Consider the following 20,857-nt stretch of genomic DNA (forward strand, 5'->3'; position numbering starts at 1 on the left):
CCCACCCCTAATCACCAGCGGTCACAGAGAGGGCTGGCAATGGGCAAGAGATGCAGCGAGGACCCTGCTGTTGGCCTCGACCAGCTCGGGCACAATACATGGACACCCCTTATGATGGGGCAGAGATAGAGTGTTGGGGACCAGCTGTAATTGTAAGAAATATGAATCATGCCCTGTTAACCGGGATGGTTTTGTTCTGATTAAAGAAGGCACATCCTAACCTGGCTGGAGCTGCAGGTGGGACCTGGGAGCTCACCTGGAAATGCAGCCCGCCCTCCCCATCGGGAGCTGCCTCTTCTCATGGAAAGACGAACAGCCTTGTTGCAGAAACCAGCCCTTTGGAAACCCCAGCCTTTGCGTGCCATGCCCAGGCCTTTGCAGATTTCCAGCCGTATTGCCTGTAAACGGCCCATTTGGCATTCCCTTTTGCCTATTTCCCCATGTAAGCTTTGTCCTTCTTCCCAATATAAGCAGCTGGCTTATGGTGGGCGGGGGGACAGAGCAGATTTTTGTGGGTGACCTGCTGCTCCCGCATGCTGCCGGCAGGATTGGAATAAATGTTCACATATGATGCAACCCTCTCTCTGGTTCACTGCCTCAAGTAGGGACAGGCAGCCGGGACCCCTTGCTGGTTACACTTACACGCACCAGGCGTGACACTTCCTGCAGGGGGGTGCTTCGGGTGCTGGAAGGCACCCCTCCCAGGAGGACAGTCGGGGCGGGAGCAGCCCTCCCCCCCCCACCCCCCATCCCTGCTCTAGCTTGTTGAATGCCACCCACAGCCTCACACAGACACGGCTTCCACTCGGGGAGCAGGCTGAGGACAAGCAATGTGTACATTTTCAATCATGACCTTCTCCCCTCTGAACAGTGAGAACACTGTAGCATGCACTGCGTTTGCCTCCATGTGGATGGGGGGAGAGAAGGGAAGAGATGGAGATGCAGCGACATTAGGTTAATGAGGGCTCTTGGAAGAGCTGCATTTTACCGTCCTTTTATCAGATGCCAGTCAGGAGAGAATGCTAATTTAACAACGACAGGTTTTTTTCAGGGACAATACATATTAGAATGAGCTCACATTCATCGACCCCACTCCGCTGAGCCACAGGAATAACGCCCACATTCTGTAGACCGCTGCCGTCAGCTCATTCTCAGATACGTTTCTGTATCTCGGGAGGAAACCCGGGGCCTGGAACACAGGCGTATTGTGCTTGCCGTTGGGTTGTTTTGTTTTAAATAGTGCATTCAACCTGTTACCACTGGTACCGCCTGTAGGCGAGCAGTTTACTGTATGCTTAAAAGGGAAGGATCAGCAGAGGACTGGCAGCTAAGTGCTAAGGCAATGGGTCCCCAACGCAGAGGGAGGGTCAGGGGAGTGTGACTGATGCCTCCTTCTTCATCAACCTGACATCCTTCACGGGCTCATAACCATCACAGTTCCAAGGATATTTGACTTTTGGCTAAACAGAAAGAGGGGGAAATCATCTAAGTTCCTATCACTGAGCCAGTGTGTTGCAGAGCAAACCAATACCCACAGTACTGTGTTGTTGTTGTTGTTTTTTTTGGGGGGGGGAGGCGGCGAGGAGGGTACTACAGCTTTTTGAACTGAGCTAATAGCCCCTCAGGTAAGCACAAGGCCCCCTTCATGGAAAAGTGCAGCCAACCTGGAATCCTTGTTGGCACCCCACACTCGACATTTCCCCAGTGGCTAACATCTCCTTGGCTGTGCGGGGCCACGTCCAGCTTTGTCTTAGACTGGCCCCACCTCCGCCACCCTGTGAGTGACAGCCACTTTTCATGCTGCTCAAAGACTGCAACTGTCATTGCAACTAGCTGTGCCCAGACCTCTGATATCCATTCTGGCTCCTGCTGCTCAGTACTCCCAGGGTTTGAAACAACAATAACAAAAAAGTTGGCCTTTCAAATGAGTTGGAAAAGATTCAGGATAAGCAGATTGGGAAAGCACGGGCTAAAGCTTGCACACTGCAGACATTTTGTGGAGAACAGAGTGGAATGACAGCCTGTGTTATCCAGTGAATGACGTGGGGGAAATCCAAAAGGAGTGAATCGGCTTGACCACGAGGGGGCTCCATTGGACCATAACCTATGCAGTGGCACATGAGTGACCATGATTATCTTCCATGGTTCACTGTTTACAAGAGCGATTCTCCACAATGAAAACAGGCCCTTTGTCGTTGTCAGGAAGTCCCTGGTAACTAAGGCAGGGTGCTTGCCTTCACAGTAGGCAACCAATATTTTAAAAGAACTAAATCTGAACTTTAGAGTAATACCAAGGATGTCTAGAATATCAAACTTGGTAATGCTTTACAACATTACCAAAAAGACTAAATGTGGATAAAAAATAAGAATTTGACCCTAGCCCTAACCGGTTTGGCTCAGTGGATAGAGCGTCGGCCTGCGGACTCAAGGGTCCCAGGTTCAATTCCGGCCAAGGGCATGTACCTTGGTTGCAGGCACATCCCCAGTAGGGGGTGTGCAGGAGGCAGCTGATCGATGTTTCTCTCTCATCGATGTTTCTAACTCTCTATCCTTCTCCCTTCCTCTCTGTTAAAAAATCAATAAAAATATATTTAAAAAAAAAAAAAAAGAATTTGGCCCTAACCGGTTTGGCTCAGTGGATAGAGCATCGGCCTGTGGACTGAAGGGTCCCAGGTTTGATTCGGGTCAAGGGCATGTACCTTGGTTGCGGGCACATCCCCAGTAGGGGGTGTGCAGGAGGCAGCTGATTGATGTTTCTCTCTCATTGATGTTTCTACCTCTCTATCTCTCTCCCTTCCTCTCTATAAAACATATTAAAAAAAATAAGAACTTGCAATTTAACCAACCACTCCTGATCTCATGACTAAAGTTTTCTTCCAGGAATAATTGTTACCAGGTAATTAGGCAACAGCCATGTTTGTTTGGTTTTTTCCTATCTCCATATTGTTCTTCTTCAGTGGTTTGGAAATTCAGGGTTGTAGGTGGAAATATTTCTACAAAGTCTAACATTCTGAGAAAATTTTCCCAAGTAACAAGATCATGACATCTTCTGGAAAACCATCTTCTCTCTTTGCTTCCTCAATACACTCATTTAATGGGATAAGACAGTTACTTCTCATCATAAGACAATATTTACGATCCTGATCAAAGGCAGATATCATTGAGTCCCTGACCCCAAAGGAATGTATGCCTTCACTGAGCTACAGGTTCTCCCCATCACTTTATATCTGTGTGTACATCTAGCAGGGTCCTGATACAGTTTGATTTTATGTGTATTAGAGAAGAATCCCAGAAAAGACGATTACTTCCTTTGTGATATCTACATGCACTGTTTAAGAGTCTCTTTTTACACCCGATGCACCAAGAATCAGAGCAAAAGCTCAGAGGCATCATTTAGGCTGGCAGAATGGTGCGCTGATTAGTCCGCTGTCTGGTGACTCCTCTTACGAAATCGCCCTGAAAAGTCATGAGTTTCCCACTTTAAAATGCCGTGTGACTTTGTCCTATGTAACTTATCTGAAGGTCACATTAGGCCTTGCCCTTTTTCAGAAAGTCCTGTGATGACTACTGGCCAAAGGCTCTGAACTCTCCTTTGAGTTAAGACCAGATGGAGCAGAGAGGATTTTTAAGACCAGATGGAGCAGCTGGATTCACAGTATTGTCTTCTGTACGATGCTGTAATAATGCACACATATCATTCTCCATTTGGCCAAATTCATAGGATTCCCAACAGCAAGAGTGAACCCCAATGTACACTATGGACTTGGGATGGGGAAGAAGTGTCGATGTAGGTTCGTCAATTGTAATATATGTACCACTCTCGTGGGACGTTGATAATGGGAGAGGCTATGCATTGGGGGGGGGGGGGGGCAAAAGATGCATGGGAAATCTCTGTACCTTCCTCTCAATTTTGCTGTGAACCTAAAACTGCTCTAAAAAAAAAATAAATCTTTAAAGGAGACGCCAGAGCCCATCTGGCCAGAGAACACCGATCACCTCAACGTGGATGGGAAGCCCAGGGTTTTGGAAGAGTGTAGGCAAACCTGATGCAGGAAGAAAATGTTTTTAAAAATTGGGGTGAAAGAAGATGCTGCCAACCTTTCACTCAACGTATGAGTCGGCCGCAAACACGCTAACCATTCTCTGCGCGAGACCCACCTGAGGCGTGAAGTGGGGTCCTTCTGGTTACATCGTCTTTCACGAAGATGGACGCGCCCTGGTTGATCAGCGCTTCCACGCACTCCGTGTGGCCCCTGAAGGCAGCCAGGTCCAGAGCGGTGCGGCCCTTCTCGTCCCGGATGTCCAGGTCCACCAGGGACTGCAGGAGCACCTCCAGGGCCTGGTGGTGCCCGTTGTAGGCCTGCAAGGGGGAGCCAGTGACTCAGTGCTCGCTCGCCTCGGACCCCCCGGCTCCCCAGGGAGGGGCGAGGCCTCCAAGGTCACAGACAGAGGCCACCCAAGGAGCACGTCAGCAGACGCTCAGGAGAAAGGAAAACACCAGAAACCAAAGAGTTAGATTGAAAAATCAAAATGCGTGAAACGCACGGCTGTGTATGAATTCCTCTGTGTCCTTTCTCTTTTGTCAAATGATGTGCCCCAGAGGCACCGAATGTATGAATGGATTCATGTATTTGTATCTATCGATCTACTCACCCAATACAAGCCAGCAGCTGAATAAATTAATATATTCATATATCTGCCAGGTCAGGCTAAACATACTGACATGATCAGAACTCCCCACCCACCCCCAGGAGATTATCCTGTTAAACCTGGAGCAAAAGGTTGTCAAATACACGTGTCTTCATAATTCAACAGAGGCGTACAGACCTTGTTGCGGTTGAATATTTTCCTTTCTAGCCATGTGACCCTGGGTGAGTTTCTTAATTTCACTTAGTTTGTTTCTATAAAAGGAGAGCAATAAAAGGTGCCTCGCAGGGAGGATAAAAAAAAGAGATCAAATCGCACAGGCTTTGCATCACACCGTGTACACCGTCGATGCTTCCCCCGCCCCCCTTTACTTCCTCCACGGACTATAATGAAAACTTTACTTCCTCCATGGATTATAATGAAAACTTTACTTCCTCCATGGACTATAATGAAAACTTTACTTCCTCCATGGACTATAATGAAAACTTTACTTCCTCCACGGACTATAATGAAAACTTTACTTCCTCCATGGACTATAATGAAAACATAGACAACAGTGTGGAAAAACGTCCTGTGTAGCAGCACCAAGTTCTGACTTAGTATGAGGTCCTACGCTATGTTAAGAGGAAGAGGCTTTATGCTAAAAAACCAAAGTCTGAAAGCTGATTTTTATTAAGTCTATGGGGTAAAAAACATCTATGTACACACCAGAGAAAGGACATTGAACTAAAGAAAAGAAAAGGCGTAGCCCTCGCCGGTTTGGCTCAGTGGATAGGGCGTCAGCCTGCGGACCGAAGGGTCCCAGGTTTGATTCCGGTCAAGGGCACATGCCTGGGTTGCGGGCTTGATCCCCAGTGGGGGACGTGCAGGAGGCAGCCAATCAATGATTCTCTCTCATCATTGATGTTTCTATCTCTCTTTCCCTCTCCCTTCCTCTCTGAAATCAATAGAGATCTATTAAGAAAGAAAAAGAAAAAGTGGGAGAATCCGGAGAGCAGGGACAGGGAGGGGCAGGGAGGTGAAAGAGATGGAGGAAAGGCCAGTCCTCCGAGTCTTCAGCCAAAGTCCCCTCTGTTGTCTCCGGCACCTTCATGTTTCCGCTGCAGCCATGACTCAGGCCCCATGTGTTTGAAAAAGGGCTCAGCACAGAAAAAGGTTCATTTCCTTAATATAAAAAGAGCTCTTACAAACCATTTTTAAAAACTAGAAAATGTGCCAAGGGCATAAGGAGGCAGCTCACGTAAAAAGAAATAGAACAGGTCAGTGAACCTAGGAAAAGAAATGTATATTGTATGGTACTATTTTTTAACTACCAGATGGCCAATGATTAAGTTTGGTCGTGTCCTGTATTGGTTAAGAGCGGTGAAAAAAGCAATCTTATGCTCTGTTGGTGGGAATATAGATTGGTGTGACATTTGTGGAGAGCAATATGACAAAACCTATCAAATAAAAAAAAAATACTAGGTTGCAAACACTGCATAGATCATGACCTCATTTATACAAAAAAGCAAATATATCCAGATATATACATGTCTTTATACTGTATACTTCTATAGTTACAGCAAATTTTAGAAGATTAGGAGAGAAACTGTGAACTTTTAGAAATGAAAAGTAAAGTAATGAACATATGGACATTTTCTACCTTATCTTTTAAAAAATTATTTGAATTGTTTCCTCCAAGTAGGAATATATATATATATATGCATATATATATATATATATATATTATTTTTATTGATTTCAGAGAGAAAGGAAGAGGGAGAAATAATCACTAATGAGAGAGAATCATCGATTGGCTGCCTCCTGCATGCCCCCAACTGGGGATCAAGCCCGCAACCCAGGCACGTGACCCTGACCGGAATCAAACCCAGGACCCCTCAGTCCACAGGCCGACGCTCTATCCAATGAACCCAACCAGCCAGGGCGGAGTACATTTTTTAAATAGCACTATGGAAGGCGCTGTGCTGAGCACTCCAGCTATAGCCTCTCATTTAATTGTTGCAAGCATCCTTTTTATAGATGAAAAAACAAAAACGAAAGCAGCAACGTTCACTGACTCATCCAACAGCACCTAGCTAGTACATGACAGAGTCAGGATTTGAAACCCCGAATCTGAGACCACGAAAATCTATGCTTTTAGGCAACGTCTTATCATTTTCCCCCAGTAATTCCACTGAAGTGACTTTCAGACAAAATTCTTTTGTCTCTACGTGTACCAGCGCGGAGAGCTGATTACAAGCATCATATCAGAAACTGCACCCTTCCCCGGAGGGTCTGGCGTGGAGGGAAGTGCCTCGGACGAGTGATGAAGTAAGGTTTGCGCTGGGGAACGTTCAAGCCGTCGCTCCTACACTGCACGCGGCCTTTCTTGAGACGGAGAACTGAATCCCTGCCCCACCTTTAGGACCCGGCTTTGCTATGCAAACCGTAACTGCAATGAACATAGGGGTGCATATATCCTTTCTGATTGGTGTTTCTGGTTTCTTAGGATATATTCCTAAAAGTGGGATTACTGGGTCAAATGGGAGTTCCATGTGTTCATAGCAGCCCAATTTACCATAGCTAAGATTTGGAGACAGCCTAGGTGCCCGTCAGCAGATGACTGGATCAGAAAACTATGGTACATCTACACAATGGAATACTATGCTGCCATAAAAAAGAAGGAATTACTACCATTTGTAGGCACCTGGATGGAATTAGAGAACATTATGCTAAGTGAAATAAGCCAGTCAATGAAAGAAAAATACCACATGATCTCACTCATTTGGGGATAATGAAAAACATTATAAACTGATGAACCAAAAGATAGATACAGAGGCAGTAAAGCACCAAACAGAGTGTCTAATTACAGCGGTAAGGTTAGGGAGAGGTGGGGGAAATAAGAGATCAACCGAAGGACTTGTATGCATGCATATAAGAGTAACCAACGGATGCATAACATTGGGGGGTGAGGGGTGAGGGCATGTATAGGAGTGGGGGGGTAATGGTAAGATATGTACACATATAATACCTTAATAAAAATTTGAAAAAAAAACAAAAAACAAAAAACAAACAAAAAAAACCGTACCTGCAGAGGCTCCCAGCCTCCAGCCTAAACTAAACTCTGAAGCGACACTTGGACGGAGCCTGTGCCCTGAGCCAGGCGGCACTGGGCATGTAGCACCTCATGTAAGTATCACGGCCACCCATGGTCTGAATGCTGTTGTGATCCCCACTTTATCCACGAGGTCACCGAAGGGCAGAGACATGGGCCAGGCCGCCCGTGGTCACACGGCCTTGCACGTGGAACCGGGACGCAGAGCACACGGACCCCGAGCCCCGGCTGGGGCCCTGGCATGAGCTGCCATGGAACGGGCGCTCCAAGGCCAATGGCTTTGTTTCTCCAACTTTTTATTCTAGGACATTTCCAACCTATGCCAAGAAGACAGGCTCATGGGACGGATTCCCACGTACCCATCGCCTAGTCTCAGCCACCATCGACTCAGGCCGGGGGGGACTTTGAGTGGCTGTGGTGGCAGGAGCATCGACATCAGGGTATAAAACCCACCGTCTCACCCAGGGCTGGAGTCTGTGGCTTATTTGAAAATTGACTTTGCATAACATTTCCTCTCACTTTACGTTGTAATGGGTGAGGGGGTAAGAGATCAACTGAAGGACTTGTATGCATGCATATGAGCAAAACCAATGGACACAGACAGGGGGAGAGAGGTGAGGGCACGTGCTGGGGGGTGGGGGCGGCCAGGGAGAGGTCAATGGGGGGGGGGAAGGAGACTTATGTAATACTTTAAACAGTAAAGAATTTAAATTAAAATAAATAATAAATTGTAACGGCAGAGCCCAGTCAACTACGTGGCTCAGTGGTTGAGCGTCAACCTGTGAACTAGGGGGTCACGGTTAGATTCCTGGTCAGGGCACGGGCCTGGGTTGGGGGCTTGATCCCCAGTGTGGGGCCTGCAGGAGGCAGCTGAGCAGAGATTTTCTCTCATCATTGATGTTTCTCTCTCTCTCCCTCCCTCTCTCTGAAATCAATAAAAATATTTAAATTGTAATGGCAGCAACTGATTCGACTCATGTGGACATCCTGACTTCACACCAGGGGAAAGGACTCCACATGGGTAACAGCAGGTTCTGGTTGCCATTTGCAAATAGCGATCCTTCTGGGCCCATTACTACTGCGACAAAAACAGCAAACTTTTTCATGTCTGTCACCATGACAGCCTAAGAAAATAGATCCGGCGACGTACAAAGCACATAAGCACATGCGTATCTATAAAGCATGACAGCGGACACGTTCAGATTTAATAGAGAAGACACACGGCCGAGAGAGAGACCGACTCAGGAAGGCAGCCGGCGTGGAGGCATCGCAGGCGCATAAGCTGGGAGCTGACTTAGGAACTCACCTTCTCTAAGAGGCCCTTTAAACCTCACAGCAACAACTAAATCCACTAACACGTGTCCAAGCTAAAGAGGCTTAATGTCTAAACAAAACGGAGCGAACCCTGCTGGTAGTTAGAAAAGCTTCAGAATTCTATCCCATTACTCTCTTCTATACCAGGTGCTTGAAACGTCCCTTCAAGACAGGATGGTTGAAAGTCCGGGTTTACCCACAGAATCCTGGTTTTTGCCTTCAGTCTAGTTCAGCGATTTTCAACCGGTGCGCTGCAAGAATGTTTAAAACGTGTAGTACCTGACTGCTTAGTCAGGGGCACTGACCTCTTTTCCCTTAGATTGTCAAATAAAAAACGACAACAGTTAACGCAACAAGAGCCATCCAGTGTGGATGAATCAAATGCATACCTATTTTTTGTTGTTGTTGTTAGGCCGTAACAAATACATAGGCCCAAAATACATTTTTTTGGTGTGCTGCCGAATTCTAGTAATTAGTATGTGTGAGCCATAGCTTGGAAATCGCTGGCCTCGTTTCCAGCTCCTGAATTTTAGCATGCATATGCATTATAATACAGAACTGAAGAGACACAGGGATGTACTGAACCTCAAAGGCAATGAGGGGGGAATAATAAAGGTAACTGGGATTAGACCAGAACGTTCATCTGTCTTCACACTTCATAGCTCAACCCTAGGGAGTTCTCTTTGATGGTTAATGCATGATTCAGTCTTGAGACAACTATATGGCTTTTGGGGTCTATGGAAAGCGTGTACAACAAAGCTTTAAGCTCTCTGAAAGAGACTCGGTAGTCAGCAGCACACAATGAAAACTGTCCTGTTTTCCTTTCTACACCGTCTTCCTCCGGGTGGTCAGTAGGTAATTCCACAAGTAATTTCTGAAATAACCAAAGGAGGATGCAACTCACAAAAGAGCAAACACACTGGTTCAAAAAAGCACGTAGTATGCTGGCATTCAATAGACAACCCAGCGTAAGTCTTTGCTGCAGGGAACAAACGTTTTAAGTCTGTTTCACGAAATTCCTTAGATCTCGATAGGTAACACAGATTTTGAGAACGTGGTTAATTTCTTTGAACTTTTTTGACTGGAACTGAGGCCACCGAGGAGAAGGAAGTTGGGGTCCTCACAGAACCCGCGCCACAATGGGTCCATCTGGACATGTGGGCAGCGGAGCCCTCATTCGCACAGCCCTGCTTCCTGACTTAATGTTTTCAAGTGGTTGAAAGGCCTGTGAAACCCCTGGCCCCTCACCCTGGAGGCTTGAATCATTCAGGCAGGAGACGGTAACCAGTGGGTCAGGTGTCCTGTGGCCGGCAGGTTGGAGGGCATCTGCTTCCACCTAAGAAACGATCGTCCTGGGTGTTTTTTTGTTTTTTTAATATATTTTATTGATTTTTTACAGAGAGGAAGGGAGAGGGATAGAGAGTCAGAAACATCGATGAAAGAGAAACATCGATCAGCTGCCTCCTGCACACTCCCTACTGGGGATGTGCCCGCAACCAAGGTACATGCCCTTGACCCGAATCGAACCTGGGACCCTTCAGTCCGCAGGCCGACGCTCTATCCACTGAGCCACACCGGTCAGGGCCGCCCTGGGGTTTTATCCAGTGAATTGCTACAGAGGCCCCTGGACAGGCTGGTGGCATCCTTGGGGAGTCCTTGAGGTAAATAATATGTTCTTATTTGTTTTTATTATTCTTTTTAATATTTTATTGATTTCAGAGGGGAAGGGAGAGGGAGAGAGAGAAACATCAATGATGAGAGAGGATCCTTGATCGGCTGCTTCCTGCACGCTCCCCACCCGGGCATGCGCCCTCAACCGGAATCGAACCTGGGACCCTCCGGTCCGCAGGCCGACGATCTATCCATTGAGCCAACCCAGCCAGGGCAGAGCACATAATATATTTTTAAAGGGTCTGCATTCCGAGGGCACGACTGAAATGTTTTAGGACTAACCCGCTGCTATCACCACAGCCAAGGGCATCCTCGTCCCAGCCTGTCTACCGTCTGCTTTTGCTCTTTTACAGTGTACACTCCACACACTTTTAGAACAAAAGTAATAATACCACTTCATCTGTCTCCTCAGACTTCTCCAAAGGGCTTCCTACGTTGCTCAGAGGAAGGTCACAGTTCTTACAGGAGCACGAGGCCCTCTGTGACCTGCACGGCTCCCCGCCCCGCGGCAACCTGCCAGGCCTCATCCCCTCCCACGCGCCAGCTCTCCCTGCCACAGGGGCTTCCTGGCTCTTCCGGTAACTTGCCAAGCCTGCTCTCGCCTTTGCACTTCTGCCTAGAACACTCAGGTGCCAGCCAGCCACCTCCCCCGGTGTCCGGGCAGGAGGGAGGTTCTGCGCTAGGGAACGGCGCCCCGGCCGCCTCCGCCCCCGTCTCGCCGATCTGTGTGGCACACGCAGCACCTCTCCCCTCCGTCCTGCCACGCAGCCACTTGCCTGTGTCTCCTGGACTGGAAACTGCCAGGACAGAGCCCGGGCTCTGCTTACGGCAACAGCGCCAGCTCCTGGGACAGTGCTTACTACAGACACAGTCAGCACGTGTCAATGGAAGACTGACATCATGTGAATCGTGGGGAGGATGACACTGCTGATTGTGCACAGGCGCCAGGCGCCGTCTCACGGCTTTACGTGTCAGCTCATGTCATTCCCCCAACGGCCCTGGGATAGAGGTACTGCTGTTCTCCACACGTGGTGGGTGGAGAAACTGAGGCACAAGAGGTTAGATACTTAGCCAAGATCTTACAACAAATTAATTAGCACATTGGAAAGGGTTTGGGGACCCTTCACGAACTCACCCCTTTTAAGTTACAGGTGGGGAAACCAGGTTCAGGTGAGCGGCTAATGAGGAGCCTGGCGGCTGGGGCCTCCTCGCTGCATGCACTTCCTCGCCCGGCCAGCTACAGGATTCCCAAAGCCCCCCCTGTCATTCCAGGACTGGAAACCCATAGAGCTTAGCAGAGCACCGGGCACACAATAAGCACTAACCAGGCGTCCTCAAACTACGGCCCGCGGGCCACATGCGGCCCGCCGAGGACATGGATCCGGCCCGCCGGGTGCCACTGCCTGTCCTGCTTAGCAGCCGACGCGTCCCGGGCCCGCAGTGCGCATAGGAATTTGTTCATAGTTTTTTTTTTTTTAAACTATAGTCCGGCCCTCCAACGGTCTGAGGGACAGTGAGCTGGCCCCCTGTTTAAAAAGTTTGAGGACCCCTGCAACAATCCCTTTTTAAAAAATGAATGAGAGATGATAGAATTTCTAGAAGCTGAGAAGTCTCTTCTCAGATTAGAAGGAGGTGTGGCGGTACACTCAACCCCACTCTCAAGGGGCATCAGGATTCCATCTGAGGTACCCTTTCCAACAGGCCTTTCGGGGGCGGCTAGTGCTGTCTGGGAACCCTCAGCGTTGGGGTAACTTCCCCAGGCACAGCCGATGGTTGGGCAGAGGTTTCAGAGAGCAACCTTTAGAGCAACCGATCCTAAAAGCCAACTGCTGTGAATTTTTTACATGTAAGCATCCCCCTACCCATCCACCTTTTCCATTCCCAGTCCATCTCCAGGAACAAAGACGTATGCACATTTTAACCCGATTTCACTGGATTCAGAGTGTGTGTGCGTATGTCAGTGGGTGTGTTGGTGGGTGTGGCTGAGGGTGGTGAGGTGGTGTCAACGGAGGTGCCTGAGCCTTTACCGGGCACCGTTTTCACTGTTAGCTATTTCTGCAGACTGTGCTGTCATTGTAAGAGCAGCCTAGTTTTAGGAACGCTTCGGTTCTTCCTGTAACAAGCGAAGTTGCCCACAGGATCTCACTTACAGCCAAGTGGAGCGGACTCTTGGTAGCACCCGGATCTGATTCTTCAAAACCGCCGTTGGTTCTTTCCAGAAGCTGTGGAGAGGAAGGAAAACGACAGACGTCAGTGGGGTCCGCAAAGGGCGTCCTACTTCATGAGTACCAGTGGGCGCACAAGTGAGGAAGGTGCCAGGAACTGAAGACATTGTGCGACTTATCCGCAATGCGAGAAACCCGATAGAGCGCGTCCAGTCAAAGACGCTGAGGTTTCAACCTCTAGAACAGTGTTCCCGACCTTTCTGTGGCCATGTCCCACCTAAAAGCATCTCTAAGATCCTGATGCCTACGCCCCTCTGACAAATAATTCTTATTTTTCAAAAAGTGAACTCCTAAAAGGCCATTAACTTGGTCTAAACAAGCTTCCAAAGAACATGGCATCCATGAAAGAGAAAAATAAAAGAATGAAAGGACAGGTGAAGTACTGAGGAAGAAATCACTAAGGAATTGTTTAAAAAAATAATAATAATAAGTGATATGAAAAAAAGCAAACAAAATTTCAAAACATGTAATAGAGAACTGAAATGCATAAAATATGTCACAATATATATTTATACTAGAGGCACGGTGCACAAATTCATGCACGGGTGGGGTCTAGCCAGCCCACCCTGGTAGGAGCCGATTGGGCCAGGTTGGCCAGGGGGAGGGGCCGCGGGCAGTTGGTCGGCCAGCCCAGCCCCCTAGTCGAACTCTTTGTTGAGGGGACAATTTGCATGTTAGCCTTTCATTATATAGGCTACAGTATAAAGGCCCCTAGGACCATAAGAAATGCCAAAAATTCACGGTTAATAACTCTTTCTTGAATTGCCCCCCTTAAAAATCAAATTGCCCCTCTGTGGGTGTGTGCCCCACATTGGGAACCACTGCTCTAGATCATCTCAGCGTTTGCTATGCCAGAAAGGCTTCCTGCTTCCAAAGATGCTCAGCCTCACCAGCCCGGAAAGGTCATTCCTGTGAAGCCCACGCTTCACCCACCAGACGGTAACAACGAGAAAATTGCAATGACTAGTTTACTCCATCATCAAACACATATTTACTGGAGAAAGGGTTGCAAAAGACACGAAGCTCCTGTTGCCATGGAGCTTCCAGTGCAGAGAAGGAAAGCAGACAGGCAAATTCACAAATGAAAGGTATCTGGCATGAATACATGCTATAATCAAAATACAACAGTGTGATGAGATCGCGTGACCGGGAAGTTACTTTACAGCTGGTGGCCAGGCAAGGCCCCTCCCAGGAGGGCTCAGTTAAAGGGAGACCTGGATGAAAAGAAGAAGTACAGCACGTGAAGGTGTGGCAGGAGAGTGTCTGGGAGGCGGGAGGAGTCGGTGCAAATGCACCAAGTGGGGGCGAACACGGTGAGTTCACGGAACGGAAAGGATGGTGTGACCAGGGCGTGACCTGGGCATCAGGAAGAAGACATTCTCAGGGAGTCTGGGTGGCAAAACAAAGTGTCAAGACATTTCTGGGCATCTGTGCATCCTTTGAGCCTAGGAACTAATTCCCAATAAATCATTACAATGATGCATGGATAAAGAAATTTATTCTGAGAAAGACAAATATCATAACATATATGCATAGCCCATGGACATGGGCCATAGGGTCGTAAAGACCTGGGATGGGGGGTAGGGAGGGTTCTGCTCAAAATAGCCAGCATGGTTTCTGTGTCCTTCGACGGAATCCTGACTGATCAAAGGGTAATGCAGATTGTTATAGAAGTTGTGCTAATGGGGGTGCGAAGGGGAGATTAGACCAGTCAATACACTGGAAAGCAAAACTTCCTAAAATTCACGTTCCCCGTTTTTCTCCCTGAAAAGCTCTAAGTTGTTGGGGGGACAGGTGGGAGGGGGGGGGACACATTTTAAAGCCATATCTGTGGAATGATACCATTTTCAATTTTTTAAAAATTGTATTGGCATCACTACATATGCAGAGACAAAGCCGAGACATACGTACCCTACAATGAATAGCACAGTAACCTGAACGCGGGATTATAGAGTGTTTTTACTTTCTTTTTTTAAAAAAAATATGTATTTTATTGATTTTTTACAGAGAGGAAGGGAGAGGGATAGAGAGTTAGAAACATTGATGAGAGAGAAACATCCATCAGCTGCCTCCTACACACTCCCCACTGGAGATGTGCCCGCAACCAAGGTACATGCCCTTGATTGGAATCGAACCTGGGACCCTTGAGTCCACAGGCTGATGCTCTATCCACTGAGCCATACCGGTTAGGGTGGGTTTTTACTTTCTTTTTACTTTTCCTGACTTCTTTTCGCAGCGACTGTGCCATTTTCATAATCAGAAAAACACTAAAGCTCTTTCTATTTGGAAAAAAGCTGTTAACCTTCCTTTTCATTTAACAAATGATGTCCACAGATGCCCAGATCATCCAGAATTCTTCTCCAGTCGCTGCACGTGGGGAAAAAAATGTTTGGATTCTTTGGTAGATCAAATAACAGTGTAAAACATACCATCTGAAAGCACACCATTTCAGTATCGCAAATAATACAACACAAATAGAAATGGCGGACCTCAGAGACATTTTATGTTTGCTTTTATTCGTGGGAGAACAGAATAAACTTAAACAATCTAAGGTATGTTGGCATAATGAGAATAAATTTAATTTTAACTTCAAAGCAAATAACCTTAAAACCAATCTGCCTCCCACGGTGGAAATGAAAGTAGCTTTAACGGCTTGCAAAGGCTAGAAAACAGCTGTTCTTTTGCTTTGTTTTGCAACATTATCACCTGCAAGACTTCCTGGAATTGACCGTGCGGCCCAACTCCTGATCCGGTCCTGGAATGAACGTGTAATCAGAGGAACACAGAACCATTTCCACCTTCTCAGCCCCACGATGAAGAGACAATAGCCTCCCCTCGGGCATGTCCCCGGAAGACTGGTTATGGGGCATGACTTTCCACACACATACTTGGATCATACAAAAAGCACGTGATGTTCCATGGCAATCACTCACCCGATATTTGCCGAGAATCCCTGTGCAGAGGACATACATGGCCGCTGAAGTGAAAGGTGGCATGTGTATTCGGCCTTTACTCATTCATTCAGTCATTACCTACTGAGCACTCTGCTAGGCTCTGACATTATCAGTTCTAAAATGGTCCCCGACCACAGGAAATGTATAGTCCAGGGGGCATAATGGACAACCCCAATGTGTGCCGCCAGCGTGGCATCACAGGCTGCTACCGGCACAATAAAGAATGTGCACTCATTTCAAGGATCAACGTGGCCCTCTGCCTAAACCAGGGGTGGGCAAACTTTTTGACTCGAGGGCCACAATGGGTTCTTAAACTGGACCGGAGGGCCGGAACAAAAGCATGGATGGAGTGTTTGTGTGAACTAATATAAATTCAAAGTAAAGGAGCGGAGGGGAGAGCAAGAGAACCCTCTGCTCTTTCGGCTCCGCGGGCCGGATAGAACAGCCGAACGGGCCGGATCCGGCCCGCGGGCCATAGTTTGCCCACGGCTGGTAAACCATCAGTTCAAATGGCTGCTTCCATAAAGCCTTTATCTGGGCTGCTTCGTCTTCCTCCTTGTCATCTCCCCAACCCCAGCTCTGCTCCTGTTCTCAAGTGACCCAGCACTGATGAAGCTGGTATGCAGAGTGTAGCGCTGCCTGCTCCACCTCTCCTGCACGCCCGCCTCCTACCACCTGGCATTCTTAGGGGAAACACCGGAAGGGCTGGGATTAAAGCCATTTCCAGCCCCCCACTGACAGGTAATGACGGGCCCCTGACATGGCCACTGGGAGAAAGCAGCGAGGGTGAGAGCAAGCAGACCTCTTAACGGTCTTATTTGTGAAACGTGAACTCTCTGGTGCAGCGCCTGTGGAGGGCACCGTGGAGGGGGAGCTGGGATGCTCTATAATTCTGGGGCCTGAGAAAATGATTGCATTTGAGACTATAACAATTTACAGGGCGTTTTCTGAATCTGGAGGGTGTTCCTACAGGGTTCGTGGGCTCTCACAGAGAACATCTCAAGGTCTTAGACTTAAAAGCAGCAAAAGTACTCTAGTCAGTTTGTCTCAGTGGACAGAGCGCCAGCCTGCAGACCGAAGGGTCTCAGGTTTGATTCAGGTCCAGGGCACGATCCCGGGCCTTGGTTTGGGTTCCTGTGGGAGGCAACCAATCAATGTGTCTCTCTCACATCGATGTTTCTCTCTCTGTGTCTCTCCCCTTCCCTTCCACTCTCTCTAAAAGCCAATGAAAAAATATCCTCGGGTGAGGATTAACAAGTGAAAAAAAATTAGGAAAATAAAAGCAGCAAAGGTAATAGAAGGCCACGTTTAAGGCTTTCTCTACAAAAAGAATCTGTGATAACAAAATCAAGGATAAATATAAACTCAATGGTAATCCAATGGCCACTGGGTTTTAAAAAAAACCCCAAAACAGTAATCTTGTCCAAAACTGTGAGGAAACATAAATATTGCACTTGAACTAGGAACCCAAGCTTTCCAAATAGTAGAGATTATGCCTATTCGAAAACACAGCAAGAAAAATGCAGGGAACCCAAGGGACTTAAAGCTGATTTAGACCAGTTTTCCTATGTGCCATTTAGGAAAGCAGAAAGCAAGCACCGCTCTGCCAGTAAGAACAGAAGCATGTAGCCAGCTGGTCTGTGAGGGAGTCTCTCCTCGTTGGTTATGTCAGACTCTGACACCCAAGTGGGGAGGGGGAGCAGGAACTAGAAAACCAACCCAAAGTCCCCCGGGCACCGTGTGAAGAAGGTGCTCTGAGGAACCGTTTAAGAATGGATTCATTGCCTGGTCGGCGTGGCTCTGTGGTTGAGTGTTGACCTAGGAACCAGGAGGTTACGGTTGAATTCCTGATTAGGGCACATGCCTGGGTTGCGGGCTCGATCCCCAGTGTGGGGCGTGCAGGAGGCAACCGATCCATGATTCTCTCTCATCATTGATGTTTCTCTCTCTCTCTCCCTCTCCCTTCCTCTCTGAAATGAATAAAAATACGTTTTTAAATGGATTTACTTCTCTTCCAGCAGTGCCGACTAGAAGGATGTGTGTACGTCTTCAAGTCTGTTCGAGTTGGGAGCAGGCCAAGGCCCCCACAGAGCTGGCACCTCTGTGAGAAAGTCTGCCTCACATTCCACGAGTCTGTGCTTGAGAACGAAACGCTATGTGGGCAACCTCAAGGCCATGCCTGCGTCAACCGCACTGAGACCTGGCTCAGCTCAGTCCAGAGGGAGGGAGTGGGGCCTACAGACGGCTCAGACCACCCAGCCTGTGTCACTACGCTCCATGCAGGGACTGGGATAGAGCTCAGGGGGTCCCACCGGCCTTTCAGCCCCAGGATTGCTAGGATGTCCCAGGCCACACTGGGACCTCAGGGGACCCCGGCCTTCTCCGAGGGCCTCAGCAGTCAGTGGTGACTATCTGCGGGTGCGTCTAATTCTGCTCACATCCGTTCACAGCTATTAGAAGAAGCTGTCTTGCTTGAAATTGCTATTAACAGGAATTGCCAGAAACTCAGTGGTTCTAGAAATGTCTGAACCTAATCTAATTTCTGCCTCCCCCCACAATTCTAAAGGTAAGGAACCATGACCTCTCTCTGCTTGTGCAAATCACGGGCCATGCAACTCTAAAAGGAGATAACAGGGATTCAGGAGGGCACTCCCGGGAAGACTGAGTTTCCATCTCCTCCTGGGAGCTGGTGTTGATTGCTCTGCTTATCTCCGCCTTCCAGAGTGTCCTCAGGTCCCAGCAATTTCCTTGCCAATTAAAAGGCAGGGGAGCCTGCGGTCTGTGTGAGGAAGGCGAATGAAGCCTGCTGGGAAGACAAGCCGAATGCAAGCTGTAAAATGCAGAGTGTGTAAAAACGATCTCGCGAGAGCCTGACGCTCATATACGTCAGCCCTGGCCGGTGTGGCTCAGTTGGTTGGGCCTCATCCTATGCACCAAAAGGTTGCCGGTTCAGTTCCCCTCAGGGCACATGCACGAGTTTCAGGCTCGATCCCCAGCAGGGGGTGTGCAGGAGGCAGCCAATCGATGGTTCTCCCTCTCCCTTCCCCTCTCTCTAAAATATCAATAAAAGTATTTTTTTAATGTTCATATACATTGACCTATAAACCTACTTCAGAGATTCTATCCTGAGAAACTTTCAAGCCTAAAGCATTTACTAGTAAAATAGTGTAAAACAACCTAAATAGTAGAAGAATGCCTAAATTATGGTTGATCCAATAATGGAATGTTATTTAAATTAAAATATATTTACCAAGAGTTATTCATTTCCATCATATTGTATGTGGGGGAAATCAATGGACACAATTACATATTTAATGTTATCTTACATATGTGAAAAATAAAACATGTGAAGAGACTGGAAGGAAATATATCAAAAGGTTAATAATGATTATTTTGGGGTAGTAGGCTTTGGTGTTTGATTTCTTGTTTCCACCTTTCTACATATTCTAAACTTTCTACAACAAATATAGATTACTCTAGTAAAGGAGCAGATACATTTATCTTTATTTATTTATTTTTAAATATATTTTTATTGATTTCAGGGAGAAAGGGAGAGGGAGAGAGAAAGATGGAAACATCAATGATGAGAGAGAATCATTGACTGGCTGCCTCCTGCATGCCCCCTACTGGGACTGGGCCCGCAACCCAGGCATGTGGCCTTGACCGGAATCGAACCTGAGACCTTTCAGTCCACAGGTCGATGCTCTATCCACTGAACCAAACCAGCTAGGGCGATACCTTTATCTTTAAAAGTGGAGGGTTGGGACAGATGATTTCCAAGGTCCATTTAGCTACCTTCTCCATGGTACCCAGCCAGAATGTAAGGGGTCGATGTTTTCAAGACCTTGACCAGCATACCTTTATTAAGGCAACAGTACCATGCTGGCCAGTGCTGCTGTTGGCTGAGTGTGTTTCTTCATGGCCATTAAACTCCAAATTCCTTATAGACAGGGTCTACCTATACCACGTAGTGTGCACTCAATAAAAGTTTGCTGAACGTAATTTAAATCTGCTAAGTGAGAGCCGTCGTGGAATTACAGAGTGGTAACACAACTGCTACCTGTTTTGAGAGCGCAGAACCCTCCAGAGCATTACCAGTAGCTTATATTCTGGTTGGACTGTTCCCTTTACAACAATCTGAAAACATATTCATTGCGACATTGAAAAAACCAAGCAGCAAAGCAAACACAGAAAGCGGACCTTTTCAGAGAACACAGTCTTGTAACTGAAAAATGCTCTCGGATCCGTGTCTCTCCTAACCACGTCCGTTTACTGTTGAGTCCTACAGCGCCTCGTGAGGGGACCCTCCGCTCCTCCGTCAGAGGTACTCAAGAAGACGAACAGCAAACTAAATTTTAATCTGACGGATGGACCAATAATACGAAGAAGGAGAGACACTAGTACAAGAATTCCAAACACATTTTCTGGTTGTAATGACCTAACTCAGTCCAGGACAAAAAGCCAGGCTGTCTGTTTCTGAAATAGCAGATTGCCATGATCCTGTTCATCTCGCGCCAGGCAATCCGGATGAGGAGGGATCGTAAGATCAACTCAGAAGAAGTAAGTCCCTATCTTGGGGGTTAAGGCACCATGGTTCCTGAAAACACAAGGGTGGAGGAAGCTGAAACCGACAGTGGAGATGTGGCTTCACTCCTGTGTGTGCTGGTTGAACCAGCAGAGGCGTGTTCATGTCTTGGAGACAGATAACAGAGAGAGCTAGCTGACAAGGCCCCAGTGCCAGCCTCTGAGGGAACACAAACAGGCTGTCGCCATCAGCAAAGTCCAGATACACAGCGTACGCCGACACCAGCAAAGCATGCCTTGGGGACCCGGAATAGATCCACGAGGATGTGACTGTGAGCGCCTCAGGTCCTTCTGGGTCTGGCAACCGCGGCTGCCAGGGAATTTCAGTTCAACAGCAGACACCTTCCGCTGTTCCCTGGATATTCACA

General features: G+C 47.7%; 1 protein-coding gene across 1 annotated transcript in view; it reads right to left on the minus strand.

Annotated features, from left to right (window-relative positions):
• The window catches only part of ANKRD44 (ankyrin repeat domain 44), a 259,546-nt gene that overhangs the window by 21,157 nt on the left and 217,532 nt on the right, over nucleotides 1-20,857 (minus strand). The window contains exons 17-18 of the mRNA XM_080669556.1: nucleotides 12,877-12,948; nucleotides 4,159-4,360 (exon numbers count right to left, since the gene is read on the minus strand). Of these exons, the coding sequence (XP_080525682.1) occupies nucleotides 4,159-4,360; nucleotides 12,877-12,948 (274 nt within the window). The remainder of the gene's footprint in view (nucleotides 1-4,158; nucleotides 4,361-12,876; nucleotides 12,949-20,857) is intronic.

Source organism: Plecotus auritus, assembly GCF_963455305.1.
Source record: "Plecotus auritus genome assembly, chromosome: 5".
Taxonomy (NCBI): domain Eukaryota; kingdom Metazoa; phylum Chordata; class Mammalia; order Chiroptera; family Vespertilionidae; genus Plecotus; species Plecotus auritus.